This window comes from Haliotis rubra, unplaced genomic scaffold (genome assembly GCF_003918875.1).
Source record: "Haliotis rubra isolate DU_JTF1 unplaced genomic scaffold, ASM391887v1 Scf69, whole genome shotgun sequence".
NCBI lineage: Eukaryota > Metazoa > Mollusca > Gastropoda > Lepetellida > Haliotidae > Haliotis > Haliotis rubra.
The window spans coordinates 446,141-469,147 of NW_025767401.1; the positions used below are offsets into that span (position 1 = coordinate 446,141).

At 44.2% G+C, this 23,007-nt stretch overlaps 1 protein-coding gene across 3 annotated transcripts; it reads right to left on the bottom strand.

Annotated features, from left to right (window-relative positions):
• Nucleotides 1-1,114: 1,114 nt before the first annotated feature.
• Nucleotides 1,115-22,102, bottom strand: LOC124258331 (zinc finger and SCAN domain-containing protein 2-like). Of its 3 annotated transcripts, none has more exons than XM_046692418.1 (10): nt 22,062-22,102; nt 20,446-20,556; nt 18,772-19,081; nt 18,313-18,416; nt 17,355-17,389; nt 16,730-16,832; nt 16,452-16,574; nt 3,528-3,779; nt 2,521-2,604; nt 1,115-2,337 (listed from the first exon to the last, which is right to left on the bottom strand). In XM_046692418.1, the coding sequence occupies exons 1-10, from the start codon at nt 22,096-22,098 to the stop codon at nt 1,271-1,273; spliced, it is 2,226 nt and encodes a 741-aa protein (XP_046548374.1). In that variant the 5' UTR covers nt 22,099-22,102; the 3' UTR covers nt 1,115-1,270. The 3 variants fall into 3 exon arrangements, with proteins under 3 accessions (XP_046548374.1, XP_046548372.1, XP_046548375.1); XM_046692416.1 differs by lacking the exon at nt 22,062-22,102 and adding an exon at nt 21,647-22,040; XM_046692419.1 differs by lacking the exon at nt 22,062-22,102 and adding an exon at nt 21,719-22,039.
• Nucleotides 22,103-23,007: the final 905 nt, after the last annotated feature.

The following is a 23,007-nucleotide window of genomic DNA, read 5'->3' on the forward strand; positions in this document are numbered from 1 at the left end:
GTGTGTAAAGTACATCAATGAATACAAACAACATGATTTATTTTGTGATGTCATGTACAAATGTCAAACAAGAAGACAAAGTCATCAATATCCCCCGCAATGGCAAAATACTCTTCATGATTATGTCTACGAGGTATGACTATGTCAAATATTTAGGTGTGTATTATAGAAAAGTGGAAGGAGAGTATTGAAAGGTTTTTAAAGTTCTGCTCCAGAAAGGAGCACTATCACCAATTCCAAAACTACCAAAAAGGAACCAGTACACCACTAGACTAATCTATGTGTCCAGTTTGGTGAAGAAATAGTGAACGGTTTTAGAGTTCTGCTCCAGAAAAGAGCACTACCACCAATTTCAGGCTAAGTCAACTTGTTGCCATGGAAACGCCAAAAATATTTTATTCACAATTCAAAACTACCAAAAGGCACCAGTGCACCAACAGACCAATCTATGTGCCAAGTTTAGTGAAGAAATAGTGAACGGTTTTAGAGTTCACCTCCGGAAAAGAGCACAACCACTAATTTCAGGCTAAGTCAAATTTGTTGCCATGGTGCCACGGAAATGCCAAAAATATTTTATTCAGAATTCCAAAACTACCAAAAGGCACCAGTACACCACCAGATCTATGTATGTGCCAAGTTTGGTAAAGAAATAGTGAACGGTTTTAGAGTTCTGCTCAGGAAAAGTGCACTACCACCACTTTTAGGCTAAGTCAAACTTTTTGCCATGGAAACGCCAAAAATGTTTTATTCAGAATTCCAAAACTACCAAAAGGCACCAGTACACCACCAGATCTATGTATGTGCCAAGTTTGGTAAAGAAATAGTGAACGGTTTTAGAGTTCTGCTCCGGAAAAGTGCACTACCACCAATTTCAGGCTAAGTCAAACTTGTTGCCACAGAAACGCCAAAAATATTTTATTCAGAATTCCAAAACTACCAAAAGGCACCAGTTCACCACCAGATCTATCTATGTGCCAAGTTTGGTGAAGAAATATTGAACGGTTTTAGAGTTCTGCGCCGGAAAAGACAAATGTGCACGGACGGACGGACGGGGGCACACACACGGACGGAGTCCATTTTAATACCCCTCGCAAAACGCGTTGCGGGGGATAATAAATAACAGTTTCAAGTTAATACAAATAAATAGCCAGTGATGTTTGGGAAAACTAGAAGTCTCAAACACTCAATCCAGTATTCACTGAGCCAGCCAGTAATACACCTGGAAGAGACACTTGAAGAGGGATCTTTGATTCAACAATTCTAGCATCACCTAAGTTGAGTCAATATTGTCCATCACATAGGCAAGATGATTGGAAATTATGTTATTTAAGTCTTTAGATATACTCATTAAAACTCGAAAATTTTCTTTATCATTAAGCACACCTGATGGCATTGCCATGAAATCTGTGATTGATTTATGCACCTGGCTGATTTTCTGAAACAGAACTTGACTGAGAGGAATCTTGAGCACTTTACACAGCTCTGTGAAGTTGGACAACCAGTTGAAGTATTCCTGGCTGGCAAAGTCAGGGTCCTTTACATAATCCACACCATCTGTGGTGTCAGCCGAGAGAGTCGCTGCAGCCATGTCTTGCTCGCTCATCCCTGCAGCAGCAACATTAGATGGTCTGTTGTCTAACTGGACAATACTAGTTTCCAGCTGATTATCTGCTGTTTGATATTGAATCTCGTATATCTGCTGTTCATCATTACCCTCGGCCAACTCCTGTATAATTTGGTAAGCAGCCTCCACTGGAAGCGCTCCGTTGTCTCCCTTCCCATCCTCCTGTACTTCAGCAATGGCAATAACAGTCTTCTCAACATTCCCATTTTCTGACTGAATCAATGGCAAGTCACTGAGAGGGATCTCTATTTGGTTCTGTTCATTCTGAGGGCCAATTTCTGTCTCAGTTTCTAACTGGTCCTTGTCTCCTCCACCCTGATTGGATGGAGAAGCAATTTCAACTTCCTGCACAACGAATCCTGTGTTGAGATTCTGAATGAGACTGACAATCTTCCTCTGATTGGCCAGAGCTTCCACATCAATCTCTCCTGAAGATTTCTTTTGAGTCCCTGGCATCATGATGTTGACAACGGTGGTGTCGGACGGGTCAAGCATGGGCTGACCACCTGCCATGGTGACCTGCTCGCCCTGTTTCAACTGGCCACCATGCCATCTAGACATGTGCACTCTTATCTGATTCTGTCTCTTGAATTTCTCTCCACAGAGAGAACACTCAAAGGGCTTTGTGCTCATGTGTTCACGGAAATGTCTACGCCTACTTGACGGATCACTGAATTTGGCAGAGCACACTTCACATTCATAGGGCTTCACTCCTGAAACACACACGACATCAACTTAAATCTTTCTTTGTTAGTTTAATGTTTAATGTGAGGCCATTCAACTTAACTGAACTTATGAGTAACTTATCTGGCCATTTTACCTTTGAAGAAAATTGGTGAGTACATTTAATCACATTTTTATGATGACTCTACATATAATAACAAAACAATACTGACCTGTATGTATGATCTTGTGTCTGGCCAGATCTGACTGATGAGCAAACGCTTTGGAACACTTGTCACACTGGAATGGCCGTTCACCTAAGAACACATAACACCCATATGTAATTGCAAAACATCCTGAAACAACAGCTGCAGAGCCTCTGGTAGTGTTAACAGCTGAGTTTTTCCTCATACCCAATTCATGTTACTGGCTGACAGTTGAACACTGGACGGGTATACATATATATATAACACTAAGCTAGTCTGTCCCAAGCCAAACAAAAGTCTCACAATATATGTCGCTGCCACCCACCGATTCAGAGGGCTTCCCACCTGAAACATTACTGACATAAGGCACCTACAACCTCTTAAGGTACCGTATATGACCGTCTATAAGCCGAATTTTGAGGACCAAAAAAAGCAGTCTGTAGAAGGGGGTCGTCTTATCCATGGGTTACGCTTTCGTCAAACTTAAGAAAACAACATCGTATCACTTTGCGTGAACAAACAACAGAAGACAACTTTGTCAGTAGAGACGTAAGCAAGAACTTAGAACTGTCCAACCCTGTTAGAACCAGATGAAGATTCCAATGAGGATAGGTAATGATTTAAAAGTTGCAAGCAATATTCCCTCAGTATCACAGGACTGGCATTGACAGCCCTAGCATGCTATGAATTGAACCCTGATCTTCAGCACCATAGGCCACCACTCTCACCACTCAGCTACCCCACTTCCTGATATAGTTGGTGGTGTTCCTGATAGAAGATCCGGGTTAGAATTGGTCTTCAGCACCCCATGCATGTCGTAAGAGGCGACAATCAGGATCAGGTTGTCAGACATGCTGACTTGGTTGACACATGTCATCGTATCCCAATTGTGTGGATCAATGATCATGTTGATCGCTGGATGGTCCAGACTCGATTATTCACAGACTGGTGCCATGTAGCTGGACTGTTGCCAAGTGTGGCATTAAACAACAAACAAACAATGATCTAGTTAGGCTATCTGTGCCCTTCATCACCTGTGTGCATCTTCATGTGCGACCTGAGGTACACCATCTGTGAGAAGCGGCGGGAACATATCTGGCAGGCAAACGGTGTGTTGTTGGTGTGGGTGATGAGGTGGCGTCGGAAGCAGCTGACTTGTCGGAAGGATCTGTTGCACACCTCACACATGTAGGGCTTGGTGTTGCTGTGTATTGTCATGTGTTCCTTCAGGGTCACACTGCTGGAGAACTTCTTACTGCAATCTGCGCATTCGAACGGCTTGATGCCTGACAACACAAGACACTTAGGTCATCCAGTTATGTCTGCACTACATTTTGAAACAGTGTCAGTGAAATTATCAAATAAAATCCTTCAAGTCATTCAAGCCAGACAAAAACAAAATTATGGTTGCAAGGAGTCAAAGGTATTTATCATAATATAATGTGTGCATAATACGCTAGACAATTGATGATGACAGCAAATATGCAACTTATCATTTCCATGATTTGGAAACAAAACTATTTAAAAATTGAAAATTTTAACTATAAATTGTATATTTATATACTTATCCTATCTCACGACTTGCACCTCTCTCTCTTCATTCGGCCATGAGTGGAAACGAATTAAAACTTTGCTCAAGACCTACCTTGTCCCTCTCCCCGTGCTGTGCATGCCTTCCTGTCTCAGTCGTGCTCACTAGTCCATGACAACACGAGGCATGCGCAGTCCTCACCCATGTGATCACCTCACATACTCATTCTCGATCTTGGAGTCATAATAGGACAAAACCGGAACGGTGGTAATCTATGTAGTGGGGAGGTAGGGAGGGACTTTATCGCTCAGCGTGAGATAGGATAAGTATATAAATATACAATTTATAGTTAAAATTTTCAAATTTTAAACTTATCCTATCTCACGACTTGCACTTATCCCACGGTAGGAAGGTGGGTCATAGATTACCGAAATTCAAGCGATAACAGCTAAGTGTTATGCCCAAACAACCGTGGGAAGCAACTACAAGGTAGGCCAATAACTACCAAGTTACTACGTCGCGAGGGTTAGTTCGAACCCATTGACTTACAAAGCACAATTGCTCCCAGGGACCGAGATTCCTGAGCAATGTGGTGTTCAGTCACTACCTTCACAAAGTGAAAAGACGTAGCTTAACGAGTGTAAGCAGTCGTATCGCCACGATTTCCAAGGTACCCCGTAATAAAGTCTAACGACTAGTATCGGGCAAGCCCCCCTGCTTGAAACAACCCCTACAGACACTGTCCCGAGGAGGGTGAAAGAGAAATTGAATCGGTAAAACTCACAATTTTAATGTTCAGTACCACAACATCATCTTATGACTTCCACTACTTACCACAGTAAGATCACATAGATGTGTATAGGCACTTAGGAGCATGAACGCTACGAAGTGTAACACTTCGGGAAGGACTCACTTCACTGACTTAATTACTCCGTGGAGCAGAGGACAGTAAGTGAGGTGGCGACTCTCTGTAGTCTCAAACAAATGAGAGGAGAAATCTAAATCCCGGAAGAAATAAAGACGTAAATCAGAAAAAGTTGTTCAGATTTATTCAGATTGTACACAAGCAGAAACGATCGCGAATTGGGATCAACTGCACAGTGGGATCCATATAGCATCGGAGCACAAGGAAGTTCATTATCTGCGATGTTGTGCCGCTGATAACTGCTGGGCAAGGACGAGTGGTCCAAACTGATGAAGGCCTTGAATATCCATCACCGACACATCTCTGAGGTAATGAGACGAAAAGACCGTGTCAGATCGCCAAAAACAACCCTCCATTATGGCAGTTAACGAGCAGTTGCTATGCAACGCCATAGTAGAAGCAAATGCCCTGGTTTCATGAGGGTTGACTGCCGTAGGTGGTGGCAAACCGGCAAAAGTGTAGGCTTGAGTATTGTAGCTCGTAGCCAATATGAGAGTGTTGTGCGAGAGACTTCCGCCTTGGAAGTAGTAGACAAGGGTATAAATAGTCTCTTACGCAGACGGCGGCGCTCTTGCGATGCTTTAAGGTAAATGCGAAGTGCTCTGACTGGACAAAGAGACAGATCTTCGACATCTGCTGGACCCAATATGGTAGACAAAGGCGGGATTTTAAAAAGACGATCAGGTTGACCCGGCAACTGGTTCTTTGCGACAAAATCCCAGCGCAATCCCAAAATTACCTTGCCATGTCTACTCTCTTCAAAACGGACACGGTTGACATCTAGAGCATGCAGTTCTGATATACGTGCCGCTGTGGCCAAGGCAATAAGAAAAAAGGTCTTGAATGAAACCTGTTCAAATTCCTTGTCCTGTAAGGGTTCATAATGCTCTGACACTAAGTGGCGCAGGACCATGGATAAGTCCCAAGCTGGTGGACGAAATTTCCTGGATTGGTCGGCTAGCTTAAAAGAACGAAGCAAGTACTGCAGTTCCGGTACTGTCGAAACCTTCGTACCAGAAGTCGTGGCTAGGACCGAATTAAGAGCCGCCAAGTAGGTGGCTAAAGTGGAACCCTTGAGTTTCCTTGTAGCCCGCAAATGTTGTAAAAATTCCGCAACAACCTGGGGCTTCAAGCAGTAGTAGGGGAAGCGATCCTCTGACCCGACAATAACATTCAAATTTCTTCCACTTATCGTCATACAAAGAGCGTGTAGACGCATGCGATGAGCTGCAGTGATAGCTGAGGCCACTCTGTGAGAATAACCCTTGGCTATTAGTGATTTCTGCAAATGTGCCATACGTGAAGATTGAATGTCTGTGGTGACTCGCGGGATACACGTCCGAAGTCGCGGATGAACTAGTAGGTGGCCAAAATCCCGCAGTTGTACTTTGTTGGTTAACGGAAGAGACCTTGTGAATGCTGCTTAAGCGACTGGGAATGAGACTTTTGGGCCCGGCGAGTTGAACCAACTTCGCTGGCCAAAATGGCTTCACCAAAAGCAGTTGTACTTTGTTGGTTAACAGAATTTTCTGAATGACCTTGTGAAGTAGAGCCGGAGGTGGAAGACGCGATAAGCTGCTTGAGACCTTCCCAGGGAATGGCCAAAATGGCCAAAAGCAGTCGTGATCCCAAGCTAGTGGATCTGGAATTGGAGATGGATCTGGAATCTCGGCAGTTGGGAGTTGAACCGAGTGGCAAACAGGTTGACACTTTCGGTGGAGAGATCGGGTAAATTATCGTCCGAAAAATCTTGGGCAGGAGTTGCCACTCTGTGGGCGACGGGCGACTGGAACGAGACAGAGCGTCGGCAATCACGTTCTTTGTTCCGGGAACATGCCTGGCTCTTGCGACGATGTTGAGAGAATCTATCAGAAGATAGAAACGAAACGTCCACTGTAGGAGTGCTGCTGAACCCGTCGACCCTAGGTGATGGATGTACCACACTACCGTCGAGTTGTCGGACTGTATCAGCAGGTGAGACATCTTGAGTAGAACCGCCCAGTGCTGAATCGCCAGTAATACTTGAACTCCAGAATGTTTATGTGGAGTGACTTGTCTTCGGACGACCACTGCCCTGCCACTTGATGCTGAAGGAAGTGGGCTCCCCAACCTTCTAGAGAAGCGTCCACAAACAACTGATGGGTTGGACTGAAGGGCACCAAAGAGACGCCGGCGCAAACATTCTGTACATTGAGCCACCAACGCAGAATTGGACGTAGTTCCCTGGGTAACCGAATCAACACCTGAGGGTTGTTGGTTTGAAGATGAGGGCGCAGAAATATCTGAAGTGGGCGAAGCTGCAGTTGGCCTCTGTAAGTCAGAGCCTGAGCTGACGTTAAGATGCCCAGCAACTCCTGCCACTGGCGTAGAGTTCTGGGGTGATCCAAGGCTAGCGGAACCAGACGCTGAATTTTGGTCCACCTGTCCTGGGGAACAAACAACTTGGCTTGTTCTGTGTCGAAGATTGCTCCTATGAACTGAAGTCTGCGAGTTGGTGTTAACTCCGACTTCTCGTAATTGAGGAGCCACCCTAACTGTTTGAGCAGCCTGATGGTGAACTCCCGATGGATTTGAAGAACGATTGGATCCTGTTGTGCCTGAATACAATCGTCGATATAGCTTTCGAAGGTCACTCCCGAGAATGTAGGAAACTACTGATGGGTTTGGTCACCCGAGTAAAAAGCCACGGGGCCGTAGAGATTCCAAATGGAAGGACGTTCCATTGGAAGTGATGGCCCCTGAAGGTGAACCTTAGATATTTCCGATGATCTGGGTGAATCGGAATGTGCAGGTATGCGTCTTGAAGATCAAGGGATATGAGGAAATCCCTTTTCTTCAGAATTGAGCGGAGAAGACTGGCTGATACCATGCGAAAATGAGGTGGTTGTTGCAGGAATCGAGCGTTGAATGTCTTCATATTGAAGATGAGACGCAACTTGCTGGAGTTTTTCTTTGGCACCAGAAAGATCGGGGAGTAAAATCCTGGAGTTATGCACACCTGATCTAGGTGTTCTATCGCATGTTTCTCCAGTAGAGTTTGGATTGTAGTCGAAAGGACTGCAGCCCGATCCAGAGGATATATTTGCTGCAAGGGTTGAATGGTGAGGGGTGGATCCCCGACCACAGGCAGTCGATAGCCGTGAATGAGAGTCATTGTGACAAATGGATCTCCCAGAAACTCCCAGTTGGGAGCAAACAGACCTAACCTCCCCCCTACAGGGGAATCGAACACTGGAACCACCGGATCCGGCAGAACCAATTCGAGCTCTGACTTCCTTGAGTCACTGTTTGGACAGTCTATGTCCAGTTCCAGTGTCGGGTCGATAGGGGCGACGTGATGCGGAACCACGAAATGGCCTCCTGCCTCTGCCACGTGCTTGAGAAGGCGCCATGCCTTTCATACAGTCCCGGAGGTCTGGGTTAGAAGGGGTAAATTGTGCGGTTCGGCGATGCCGCATAGAATCTTGGAGCTGAATTTTTGGGAATTCCAAGAGATCGACAGATACATGAAATTGGTTAAGACGGTCCACCTTGGATGCGACTTCTGCAATAGCCCCACTGAACACCGTATCCCCCGACCATGGTTGACGAAATAATTCAGCCTTGAATCTATCTTCCCATGAGGAGAAATTCAACGGACCCCGTCGCCGTATTGCAAGTAAATAGCCAAAAGAATGAGACAATTGCTCGAAGACCACCTGGAATTGGTCTAGAATCAGAGTCATACTACCCCTGATGAATGCGTCCTGGTCCGTATATGCATGATTGACAGCCTCCGCCACAGCGTCAACAGCTGAAATAATGCAGCTAATGGCAGGGATAGCATGGCGAACCGTAGTATCTAAGTGAGCCAATTCCCTGTCTTCCACCAAATACTTCGAAATGGAACGCTTGCCACAGACCATGGAAATGTCATCATCGACTGAAGGTGCCGCTGACCAAAGTTTCACACCATGAGTATGTGCCGTCGATGGTCGGAACCTTGGAGCAGACAAACCATCCTTCGTCCTTCTAAGCTTGTTGAAAGCCGCGTCAAGAGAAGAAGGCAATTGTTGAAGACATGGACGCAAAGGAAGTGTGATACTGGCAACATCTCTATTAGTCATGGCATAAGACGTGGCCAAATCATCTGGAGATTTACTAAGAGGCACGTGAGCCGGTTCAACAACATCAAAACTGCCATCAGGAGTGGAGATGTCTGACTGCCCAGGTGAAGGGAAAGTAGTCTGAGATCGAGTCCGATCCTTCAAATCCCCAGAATGATTATTGCTAAGTACGCCAGACGATTGTTGAACATGTGAGGACGAGCGACACTGATTCCAAGCCGACGTAACGGCACGAAGCATGGTATCTAAATCCGGCGCTGGAGAGGAATCAATAGCAGGATTCCAAGACTTAGCAATAATCTGTGACCGCGGCAAAGTAGAAGTGGAATGGCGTGAAGGTGAACGCTGATCCACTGAAGCGTAACGCTGCCTAGCAGGTGAAACCAACCGTACAGAACGGCGTTGCTGATGTGTACTATCATGTAAAGGTACTGACCGTAAGACGTTACTAGCACTAGGCTGGCTAGAGGGGATATTCTGATTCACCTGAGGTGAATGAGACCGACTTCTATTATCCCTCTGACACCAAGCGGTTAGGTGAACCGGATGGAAATGGCGAACTCATTTTAGGATGTTGTGGTGAGCCGGCTCGGCCGTGTGAGCCGGTTCGGCCTGGTGAGCCGGTTCGGCCTGGTGAGCCGGCTCGGCTGTGTGAGCCGGTTCGGCAGGGTGAGCCGGTTCGGCTGTGTGAGCCGGCTTGGCCATGTGAGACGGTTCAGCAGGGTGAGCCGGTTCGGCAGGGTGAGCCGGCTCGGCGGGGTGAGCCGGCTCGGGAAAGTGAACAACACCTCGAACGACTCCTCCCAGCCGTGGAAATAGGAGAGCGGGTACGTTCCAACCGTGTCGATCCCCGCTTCGAATGCTTAGAAGTTCTCGAAATCTGTGATCGTTCCGAAGAAGCAGACCTACGAGATAATGTAGATCGCAGGTCTGGCGTAGAAGAAATATCGGTCATTACCACCCTGGTACGCTCATGAGAACTTAAATTGGGTGAGGGAAGCTCCCCTAAAAGCCTTCTAACGTTCTCAGATAAATAGGAATCCGACGAAGCGTCCATAAAATCTTCGTCAGGCGAGACGGGCGATTGAGAACGGTGAGCAGTGAGGGTGGGGCGATCTAAGCATTGTTTCTTAGCGGGAAATGGACCAGACCCCGCAGAATTAGTCCTAGCCCTATCTGCCAAACGTCTGGCACAAGCACGTTTGTAAGATTTAAACGCCTCATTAGACAGACCTGAACACTTCGGACAGCGTGTGTCCCAGTCACAAACACCCACACAATCAACACACGATGTGTGTGGGTCCCATGCTGAAAATACTTTATTACAACGGGCGCAAAACTTCCGTTTACTGGCCTGAACAGGCTTAACCATTTTGAGCAAATCTCAGACGAAAAAATTTTCACGTCCACTCAGTGGAGCCGACAAGAAAATTGATATGTGAGGTGATCACTATCCTGACTCATGCCTATTATGTCATGGACTTGAGCACAACTGAGACAGGAAGGCATGCACAGCACGGGAGAGGGACAAGGTAGGTCTTGAGCAAAGTTTTAATTCTTTCCACTCATGGTTGAGAGAGGTGCAGAGTTGAGATAGGAAAGTTTAAAATTTTAATTTTCTGAGTAAAATCATACTTATCCTGACTCATGTTTTATTGCTTGTTGCTTCCTCCCGTTAGTGGAACACTTGTATCTCCTTTTGGCGGGAAAAGCAGAGATGTAAAATCTCTACCACCACGAAGTTGTCTCCCTCTCCGTTTTGGCACTCTCCGTCTTCGAATTCACTCTCTCTTGCAAGCTCGACACTTAGATTTGCTGGGAAATCCAAAGTGCCTAGCGGGGAGGTTGGGAGGGCTTACCTCATGAGTCAGGATAAGTATAAAATATCAATTTTACTCAGAAAATTACATATTTTTCCTTATCCTGACTCATGTATTATTGCTTGTAGAATCCGACGGATTTGGTGGTGGGTCAAGCCACTTCTGGATTCCAATTTGGTGATTTACGTCTTGCATACCCCCCTATGGGAACTTCCTGGTAGCACTTCAATTTACTGCTAGGCTCTGCTGCTGCTGTAACCCTTTACTTCCAGCTTTCTCTGATGGGGGGACCACAATTGTTAACTTTTGGTCCTTGCTTCTGTTAACATTTTTATGTGGATTTTAGCAACTCCATCTCTTGATGCAAGCATCAAGTGGAGAAGCGACCCTTCTTATGTACGAGTACGTCCTTACAAGTACTGGGTCTTATCACTTATGCTAGTCTGTCTTAGACGTGCATATGGACTCTAAAGCTGTAACTCTCCTGAGTGTAGGCTTTTGCAAGTCATGTGATAAAAGGGCGAGACTCTGTCTCAGCGCCTCTGTGGAACTGTCAATTGTTGTGCTACAACAAGTGGGCCGAAATGGTGAATGCCAGAGACGTCCTCGGTGGCGATGTCTCTCAGGTAGTGGTTGGCAAACACCATGTCCAATTTCCAGAAGCAGCCCTCCATTATCGTCGTGATAGAGCAGTTTCCATGTAGAGCGAGTGTTGACGCCAGAGCTCTAATTTCATGTGGATTGGAGGCTCTTGGAGGATCAAGTCCTGCTGCTTTGTAGGCCCGTAGAATGACAGTTCTCATCCATATTGATATCGTAGTGCGAGAGATCTCAGTCTGTGTCTCTGCCGATATAGGGATGAAAAGACGCTTGAATTTTCGTCTCCTGGTCCTAGACCTTTGTAGGTAGACTTTCAATGCTCTTACTGGGCACAAGGATAGGTCCTGTGTATCCTGTGGCCCAAGGACTGATGATAGTGCTGGGATGTGGAATTGTCTGTCCGGTTGACCTGGCAGTTGATTCTTTGCTATAAAGTCCCATCTCAGTCCCATATGCACGATGTTTCGATTTTCATCAAATCGTGTCCTTTCAAAGTCTAGAGCATGTATTTCCGACATCCTTGCTGCTGTTGCTAAGGCAATCAGGAATAGAATTTTCTGTGTCAAGAACTCAAAAGATGTCCTATCTAATGGTTCATAAGCGTCACTGGTGAGATGCCGTAGAACTATGTTGAGGTCCCAAGCCGGAGCTTTAAATCTCTGTTGTTGGTCCTCCAGTTTAAAAGAGCGTAGTAAGGCCAGTAACTCTGGTACCTTAGTCAGTTTTACACTCGTCCTCATAGTGATAACTGAGCTCAATGCCGCTAGGTATGTTGAGAGTGTTGACCCTTTTAACCGCTTCGTTTGTCTTAGGTGACAAAGATAGTCCGCCACTTGAGGGTGTGTCGCTTTCATGGCTGTGAAGCCTGTTTTCAAAGCGTAGGTCTCGAAGCTTCGCCACTTGTCGTCGTACAAGTTGCGTGTTGACTTGCGTAAAGCTAGTGTGACCGCTTTAGCTGCCCTGGCGGAATATCCTCTCTTATTCAAGCACGCCTTGATACGTTCCGAGCGTGTAGGCGGAACACCTCGGGGTTGCTGTGTGCTTGCTTTGTGTGTGGATGTACTAGCAAGTTCGTCCACTCTGGTAGTTGCAGTTGAGGCGGTCCTAGTTCTTGTATGAGAATGGGGAACCATATTCTCGCTGGCCAGTAAGGCGCGATCAAAATCAGTTGCAGGTTCCTCGTCTGCATGATTTTCTGCAACACTTTCGGTATTAGAGCTGGTTGCGGGAACGCGTAAGCGTTTAGTCCTTCCCAAGAGATGCTTAGAGCATCTGTTGCCCATGCTCGTGGATCTGGTATTGGAGAGATGAATGTTACCAGTTGATTGTTTAATCTTGTGGCAAACAAGTCTATTAGTGGCGCTCCTATCTCTTGTGTAATCTGTTTGAAGATTTCTGGATGTAGCATCCATTCTGTTGGGGATGGCTGAGTTGGACGAGATAGTGCGTCTGCTATCACATTCTTGGCTCCTGGAATGTGGCATGCTTTTATGTGGATGTTCAGATTGTCTATTATGCTGAACAGATGAAAGCAAAGGTTCAGAAGGTTCGCCGACCTTGTTGATCCTTGTTTGTTTATGTAGAACGCCACTGTGGAGTTGTCCGTGTGTACCGTTAGATGAGCATTCTTTAAAATGCTGGTCCAGTGGAGTATGGCATTTATCACTGCTTTCATTTCTAGCATGTTGATGTGCAGATCTTTCTCTTGTAATGTCCATTTCCCAGCTGACACTTCGTTGTCGAGGTGTGCTCCCCATCCTTGGAGAGATGCGTCCACATAGAGATGCGTCTTGCACTCCGGCTCTGCTAAGTAGGTGCCTCCGCAAACATTCGATCTCTGAGTCCACCATAGTAGATATGGTTTTAGTCTGTCCGGGAGTCCGAAGGGGTCCGAATCACTAGGTGTGCATTTACAAAGACCTGTAGTGGGCGTAGTTGTAATCTCCATCTGCGCGTCATATCCTGTGCTGACGTGAGGAGACCCAACAGACTCTGCCACTGTCGGAGTGGCCACGGAGAGAGTAGAGCTTGCGATACCATCTGTTGTATCTTTAGCCAACGGTCCTCTGGTACTGTTATGCGGTTTTCTGTTGTGATGAGCCGAATTCCTAGGAACTGCAGGTCCTGTGTAGGCTCTAGTTCCGACTTGAGGAGATTCACTAGCCACCCTAGTTGAGTGAGAAGCCTGATGGTAAAGTCCAGCTGTAGTCTGAGATGACTGGGATCTTGATGAGCCTGAATCCCATCGTCTAGGTAGAACGCACTGCGTAGACCTCGATGATGTAGGTATGTGACTATGGGCTTCGTCACTCTTGTAAACAACCAGGTGGCCGATGATATTCCAAATGGCAGGACTTTCCATTGGTAGTGTCGTCCGTCTAGTAGGAATCTGAGGTACTTCCTTGATTCCGGATGTATAGGAATGTGCAGGTGTGCGTCCTGTAAATCTATGCTGGCCATATGGTCCAACGGACGGACGAGATGTAGTAGTTGAGGCAAATGAATCATGTTGAACTTTGCTGGTTTGCGTAGATAATCTCTGTTGAATGTCCTCATGTTGTAAATTAGACGGAACTTTTCTTTGGAGTTTTTCTTTGGTACGAGGAAAACTGGGGAGTAGAATCCTGGTGAGATCTGGTCCTGATCTATCACCTCTATAGCGTCCTTCTCTAGTAGAGATGTGACCGCTTCTTGCAGCCTCTCTGTCCGATGGGTTGCAAAGTTGAACCTCTGAGGTGCGTTTGTTAATGGAGGGACTGTTTGTAGTTGTATATGATATCCGTCTCTTAGGATGTTGGATACAAATTGATCTTGAAGAATTCCCCAGTTCTCCCAGTAGCGTTGTAGACGTCCACCCACTTGGGAAGGTTGAACAGGAACGGCTGGGGGTGGAAGACTCCAGTCGTTCCGAACCTGTCCTTCATCGTCTAAAGCCTCTGGCACCTCAAGATGGGCGACAAAAAGAATCCTTTCCTCCATTGGAGGTTCCCATTTTCTTTTCTCTTGCTTTCTGGATGCCTGCAAATTTAGATTTGCCAGAGTAGCGTTGGGACGTCTGCCTGATGACACTGGCTAGTGTATCAATGGACTTAATCATCATGACTTCCTGGATTCCTTTGTGACTTCCTTGGCAACCTCGTCAATCTCCCCTGCGAAGATGGATGTTGTAGACCATGGAGCTCTGTATAGAGTCTTAGTGAAGGTTCACTCCAGTTACATGAAGACAATAGTCCTTGTCTTCTGGCGAGCGTCAATGCTGCTGATATGGATGATAAATGCTCTGAAATAAATTGGTGGTCCTTTTTCTGCGTTAGTAGGGCAGAATAAATCATCCGGTCTTCCTCTGCAGTAGAGTTCCTGAACTTGGAGATGAGCGTTTCATTAATTGCCCTGGATCTGTTAAGTCCGAAGAACATCCTTCTGGTCATAGTGTCTATCTGTGCCAGCTTTTTGTCATCAATCTTGTAAGATTTGGTCCGGGAGTCGTTGATGATTTTATAGTTCTCATCTATTTCTTGTGCCTTCATAAAGGGATCCATGTTATGTAGTGAGAACTTCTTTGCGTTGAACTGTGGGATATTAGGAGACTGGAACTTAGTTGCCTTTCTGAAGGCTGCGTCCAGGTCCTCTGGTACGTCCGAGACCGGGTCAATTGGAGGTAGAGTGATAGTGTCCTTCATTAGGTACGTAAATGCTTCATTCTCTTCCTTAGAGGGTGACGCTAGGTCCAGTCCATTAGCCTTCCAATATTTCATCTCTGAGTCCGAAAATATGATACCGCCATCGTCCTCTGTATCATGTCCACTGGTATATGATCGTTGAATATCCTTCGTGCATGGAGATCTGCGTGGCGATCTACGTGGCGATCTGTGTGGAGATGAGTATGTTGAACTACATGTAGTTCTAAGAGGAGATCTGTATGGCGACCTGCATGGAGGTGAGCGTCTTCTAGGCCGGGATCGCCTTCCTGGCAATATATTTCTAAGTGGTGAATCCCGTGACGACCTGCGTGGTGTTGTTGATGCCCTTGAAGATAATTCAGACGACCTTCGCGCAGGTGAGAGGTTTTGTTGAGGGTCTGAGTCCCGAGACGTCTCTCTAAACCTTCTAGGAGGTGTAGGTTTCTTTCTTTGTGAAGTGGGTAGCCTGCGTGAAGGTTCTTCATTAGCCTCATCATCTGATGACGATCTATTTGGTTCTGAAGAGCGTGCCCTCCTTCGCACAGGTTTGCTGACGTCATGTTGTGTAGGTCTGCTCTTAGTCCTAGAGCTAGATCCTCTGGTAGGCCTCTCAGATGTATCATCAGTGTGGGGTCCTTTGTGCAGCACTGGATCCTCTCTGAGGTTGATGACTTGGGCATGAGAGCCGCCTGGCTGTCCATCATGTAAGGTTCTTTCCTGCGTGAAGCGCTTCTCCATCATTTCCATCATTTGTTGAGAGAATTGCTGCATGAAGGCCCCGGGGGGTTGAATGTCTGCGACGACTGTAGTGATGTCGTATCTGAGAGGGTAGCGATATGGTCCAGGGATCGCTGTGCCTCATGGATCTCTGCTGTCAGTGTAGAAGGTAACTCGGACTGCGTAGAGAGGGTTGCTGACGTTACCGTTGCTGAGGCCTGTGTCCTTTTCTTATGCAGTATCTCTGGGATGATTAACAACGGCTCATCATATAAGCCTCTCTCTTCCATCGGGACGATTTCAGCAGAAAAAGTCCTTGTAGTCTGTGAAGAACTCCCAGTAGAGCCAAACGGAGAGGGAGACAACTTGTGGTGAGTAGTGATTTTACGTCTGCTTTTTTGAAGGGAGCTTCAAAAAAGGAGATACAAGTGTTCCACTAACGTTCGGGAAAGGAAGGAGACAAGCAATAATACATGAGTCAGGATAAGGAAAAATGTATATATCATTTCAAGAACCTTAATATTGGGTGTCAATTTTTGGACAGTTTTCATCAACACTGCAAAGCTTAATAGAACATACCCATATGAACTAGTTTGTGCCGCCGGAGACTCTCATTGCTACGGTAACTCTTGCCACACCCTTCATAATCACATGCAAATGGCCTGGCTGTTGTGTGGGTCCACATGTGCACTTTCAGATTTCCTGGAAATAGAAAGCACTATGTATGTAAACAAGAACACATTATTAAACATCAATATTTTTATTTGAACACAGATAAGGAATGCTTATGAAAGCAGCCCTGATCTTTGCTTTGGTTTCAGTCAAGTAAAAGTCATTGTCACCCTTGTAGTGCTTACCTTTCTGAGTGAAGGTCTTGCCACATCGAGGACACTTGAAACCTGTAGAAGTTCGGATGATTCTCCCTAGAGCCTCAATACTGTCCTCTTTGACATCAGGCGCGCTGGAACAAAGACACATTCTTCTAAACTTTGTGCATTATAGATACATGTAGATATAAAGTTTCAAGCACACAGAGAGGTAACCATGAAAATCTGACAATGACATAACCAGATTTAAAAGAAAACAAATGAAAACCTTTTCAAAGCTGGACCCCTTCAAGAAAATGATACTTGAAAATGTCTTGAGAAAGAGTATCGAGGAATCCTTTCCTTTTATTCTATCCTGTACACTTGATTCCAGAAGAATTTACTAGGGGACCACATAAAAGAAATTCACGGAAGAATAATTTCTGATGTCGATAATCTTTGTGAAATAGTTATTTGAAAACACACCAGTGCCTGTCAAAATCTGAAAGCTGTCCCATTTCACAACACAGCAAAAACATTGATGTGTGGATGCAACTGGTGATGTTATGAAACAGCACTTGAATGTAGTAATTCTTTTTCAGATATAAAACTACATTTGACCTGCATCTAATATGAATGACACTTTCACCTGAATTGAAGACAACACAAACCTACCTGGTGGAAGATCACTTGCAGTCTTCCTGGGCCTCCCTGCACAACAAAATGTTGGTCAGTAGGCATATCTGGCATGATATGGTCAAAAGTTCTTTTGACTATGTTATGATACAAATACATTTTATATAAAAACATAATTCAAATGATACACATTTAACGTTTATGAGATTTTCTTTCACCATAAAAAACAAACAAAATGTTACCTAAAATATCATTCTTATGATTTCATGATATTTAATTATTTGGATGTGTCTAAAGTCTTTGGGAGTGAGTCATTTTTATTTTGTTTTTTGCATCCTACAGCATGGTGCCCTGTAACTATTGACTCCGAGTCCAGCAAGTGGTTGACTGCACGAGCATCAATCAGCCAGACCTGACATTGCAGCCTCCTTATCTTCCTGGAGGTCCTTTCACAAAGCACTAAGGTTATCGTAAGTCACTAAGGTAACCTTAGTGCAATGTTAAAGAATGGGAGTTAAGGTTAATCTTAGTAAAGGTTGCTTCTTGAAAGGAGTCCCTGGTCACAAAATATATCACTCATCTACCCTGACCTCCATGTAACCTGCATAGTACCACTGCCTCAAGCCAATATCGGTTTCCCCACATCTTAAAAAATCCATTCGAGATATTGCATGATTTTCATCTCTTTCAGTTTTGATGAGTCCACACATCCAGATAAATATCTGTGATGGATATGTTAAACTTTCATTTAGAAAATATCCTAAAGCGCGAAACAATATTTCCTTTTGCATAGCTATCCTTTGTTTACACTGGCTGTATGGCTCCATGTGGTGTCACTGAAGCTCTACAGAGAGCAAGCTATACAGTCGCTTTCATGTATAAATATTGAATATCATGCACTTCGCTGTCACAGTCATCGTAACATATCTATCATTATACAAAACAACATTTAGAGCACATCCACAGGAATCTATATATTTCGGGTGAACGGACATTACCCCTTTTGCCTGTTGACTTTTTCTTGACTGGAACCAGCTCTGTTTCTGGATCAAAGTCAGAGTCATCTGTGTCCTCATCAATGTTGACAGGATTCTTGAAGTCTCTGCAAACACCAGAACCACCTACAGTGCGTGAGTTCAGTTTTACACTGCTTTTAGCTATATTCCAGCAATATCATGGCAGGGCACACCAGAAATAGGCTTCAGAATCATCTACAGAGTATGCAGATATCTCATGAGTAAGTGAACATTCTTTTACAAATAATCAGCATTAATGCTTTACATCATAGCAACCTGCAAAAACAGCCCGTGTCTCTTTCCTCAGAGCAATCTTTGTGATAGGACACCCTTACCTTCCCTAAACAAAGACTTATGATATTATGATAGCCTTCGATGATTTTGTGGACCAGACAATTCAGTTCAAGATTATCTTAATTCAGATAAGACACTAATCCATACCTGAACTTAGCTGGGATGATCCTCTGTCTAGCTGGCAGTTTACCTGACCTTCGTTCTATGTCATAGTCATTAGCCTGCACCCCAACCTCCATGAGGACACGGTAGCTATTTTGGGGGTCAGTTGGTAAAATTGTGACCTCATCTTCATCTTCTCTCTCAGTCAACAACTCCTCAATATCATGGGTCTCTTCACTAGTCAGCTCCATGGTCTCATGACACATGGTGGCTGAAGTCTCAGTACCAACCTCAGCTGTTTGGATGCAAGTGCTCTGAGTTGTCTCCCCTTCCATGTGCTGCACCGGAGCAGCCTCTGAAATAGTTACATAATACACCTATGTACCTATTTAGGGGCATGACACAATGGGTATTGAACATTAGTATGAAAGATTCCTTTGTTACAATAATGATTAGACTAAGGCTGACACAAGGGAACAGACGGGACAGGCACAATACATGATAAACATGGTACAGAATAGTGGTGTTCCGATTAATTGAAATAATCAAAGATTGATCGCAGTGACCAAACGACCAAGCAATCGATCACATTTTCTCATAATCGAACACAAACGATTTTGGAACTACTGTTTTAGTCTTTGAAATACTTGACAATGGAACATATCGTTGAAGTGTCAGGGCATGAAAACGTGTTTAATTCTTAGAAAACTCACTTCACTAACTGAAAAGCCATGACTGAATATTTCTTGAAGACTCCGGGAAGTTTCTGTTCATGATATATTAGTCATCACTTTAAAGTAGCAAGTTGCATCATGTCATACATATCTGCAATAACAACCTGGATAGGAAATCTGAAAAAATGGCGCTAACCAATTTTTTTCGATGATTGTTCGTTGGTAATGAAACAATCAATTGTGAGATTTCAACCAATTCCCAACACTACTATACACACGATCAATACAGCAATATACGTCTCTAAACACACAACCAACACATCAATATACGTCTCTGTACACACAACCAACACATCAATATACCTCTCTATACACACAACCAACACATCCGTATACCTGTACCTCTCTATACACACAACCAACACATCAATATACCTCTCTATACACACAACCAACACATCAATATACCTCTCTATACACACAACCAACACATCAATATACGTCTCTATACACACAACCAACACATCAATATACATCTCTGTACACACAACCAACACAGCCGTATACCTGTACCTCTCTATACACACAACCAACACATCAATATACGTCTCTATACACACAACCAACACATCAATATACGTCTCTGTACACACAGAACACTTAATTTTCAGGAATATGATCCAAGTCCTTGTTACAGGATACAATCCAAAGTGCATGCTATTAAACAGATTACAATATAATGCAGAACTGACAGAAAATGGTAGCAGTTTCACTGAATCTAGTCTTCTTAGAAATCTTCTTCAATGTTCACTACGGAAAACTTAAACCATACATATTTGGAAATGATGGGATTAATAAGAAATAGGTAATTAGATCTATTTTATCAATATTTCATAACTTGTTGCCAGTAGATATTGGCATCCCACAGCACACAAAGGTACTCTTTACCAAACTAACTGTAGCCCCCATTGTGGTATATATAACAGCAGACAATAAGCATGTGTAATAGGATACTGTCACCTATCAATGTGTTTAGTCATAGTACCTTGAGATAATGCTGTCTCCATCTGTCTGGTGTCTTCATTGTCACATTCAATGATTTTATCATCTGTGGTCCCAGGTTCTGATTTTACAGTAGAGGTTGATTCTAAAACTTCTGAAACCATACATTTGAGGCACTGGCTACTAGTCGTAGATCATACAATTTCTATTTTCATCTTCCTTTGTATAATTTAATCAGATTATAAACAGCACAAAGTCAAAATATTACCTTACAGCAGTGTATGAAATAAGCCAAAAATCCAGCCAGACATCAGGGCTGGTAACTTCAAAATGTTACCAGCCCAAAATGGATTTAACCAGACCAAATATTGTGAATTTACCCAGATGTATGGAACATCTACATTTTTTTACCAGACCATCGGGCTGTCTAGCTGTAACTTTAGACCATCCATCAGAAATCTAGACCGTCTCGGGCGGTCGGACGGGCCTTATTTCATACACTGCTTACAGTTATGACCTGTATTTACTATTTATAACCAATTATTTGCACACAAAGTCAGCAACCTTAACTACAATATTCAGTTACCACTTACCATCACTGAAGTGTGAGTGAGTTTTGTTTTCCCCGCACTCAGCAATATTCTAGCTAAATGGCGGTAGTCTGTAAATAATCGGTCTGGAACAGACAATCCAGTGATCAGTGAGCATCGATCTACACAAATGGGATACAATGACACGTGTCAACCAAGTTAGCAAGTCTGACCACCTGATCCTGTTAATCGCCTGTTACACAAAGCATGGGTTACTGAAGATCAATTCTAACTGGTACTGGGAAATTCTCACTGGGGAGGCTGCAGTGGCTAAGGTTTCTGAGTTTGTGTGCTTGCGATTAGGTGCCCTTCATTTCGATCAACTTTGTATGAACTGATTGCGTTTGAATCAAGAGTTTGGGTCATATCAATTTTGGGCTGCCAAGGTGTCATAGGAAGTGAATATTGCGTATGCATTTGGCTGAATCATTTACAGACTGGTACAGATTTCTCAATTACTTGGTGACCACTTCACACACATACACACTGTTCTCATAAACACAGGGGTACTGTTGAATTGCAGTTACCATCGTCTTCCATTTACTATCATCTATGCAAAACATTGAGTTACAGCCTACAACTTAAACAATGAGCACGATAAACAACAATACTCCCATATTTATTCAAATACTTCAGCGTGCTAATAACATGTACTAAACTGGCCAACTCGCCGGTCACCCGGGGAATCTGCCCTGTTTATTACTGAAACCATAAGCAAGTCCGTACAGCTTTTTTGTTGGTTTGTATAATTAGACTCTTGATTTGAGTTACTCTTGAATCTCATTCGTGAAATTCAGAGAAAACAAGATGGTGATTTGTGTACAAACACGGTGGTTTTTATGTATATTATCTGTGTTGACAAGACAATTTTGCACTGATTCAAGGGGCATGTTCCTTGCAGCAAACACGAACACCTGCCACACAGTTCATGCAAAAATATAGTTTAAATTTAGATTGGGCTCCTTACCAGATGGGACCATTATTATCATCACACACGAGAAATGGAATCAGAACGTTTATAGCCTTACAAAAAACTTATACAGACAAAGCTGACTAAGTAAAATATTACCACGAAGATCGCAAGGGGCCGCCATCTTTACTGACATCCCCGGATGTAGCGCCTGTTCAAGCTAGCCAATCACAGTTTCGCATTTATCTCATTACGGCGGACGCTAAGTCGAGGTGGTTTGTGGCAGGAGTAGTTATATATTGTTCCTCTATCGCAAAGTCAGCACCTTTAAAAACTATATACGATACAGATGCATTATACCGGGTACCTGCCTGCCATATCTAATTAGGTCACGTGATGCGAGCGCGGAAAGGTGAAATAATATAAAACTGAGATGAAAATAACCCTAACCTCTAAACAGAATTACAGTCGTTGAAGGTTGTTTCCATCGATCCTATGACAGCTATAGTCATCATTTAGGTGTCTGTCTCTTAGAACCCCAGAAAAGGCAGAGATCACGCATATTTATAATTTTAGGTCTCTGAAAAAAAAGCATCATGTCTCAAACAGCCAAGTCAAATGAAGCTGAATATGCAGACGATAATATTTATTATCTTTGAGACCAGTGAAGGTCCGGGTTAGAATGAATCTTTGAACAGTAACCCATGCCTGTCGTAAGAGGCGACTAACGGGATCGGGTGGTCGGTATATAATATTTATTATCTTTGAGACCAGTGAAGGTCCGGGTTAGAATGAATCTTTGAACAGTAACCCATGCCTGTCGTAAGAGGCGACTAACGGGATCGGGTGGTCAGGATCGCTGGCTTGGTTGACACATGTCATGGGTTCCCAGTTGCGCAGATCGATGCTCATGCTGTTAATCACTAGATTTTCTGGTCCAAACTCGATTATTTACAGCCATATAGCTGGAATATTGCTGACTGCGGCGTAAAACTAAACTCACTCACTCACTATTATCTTTGAAGTTTCGACTTTCGTATATAGACCGCCTCCGTGGTGTAGTGGTTTTTGAGCGTCCGCCCGGAAAGCGGAAGGTCGCGGGTTC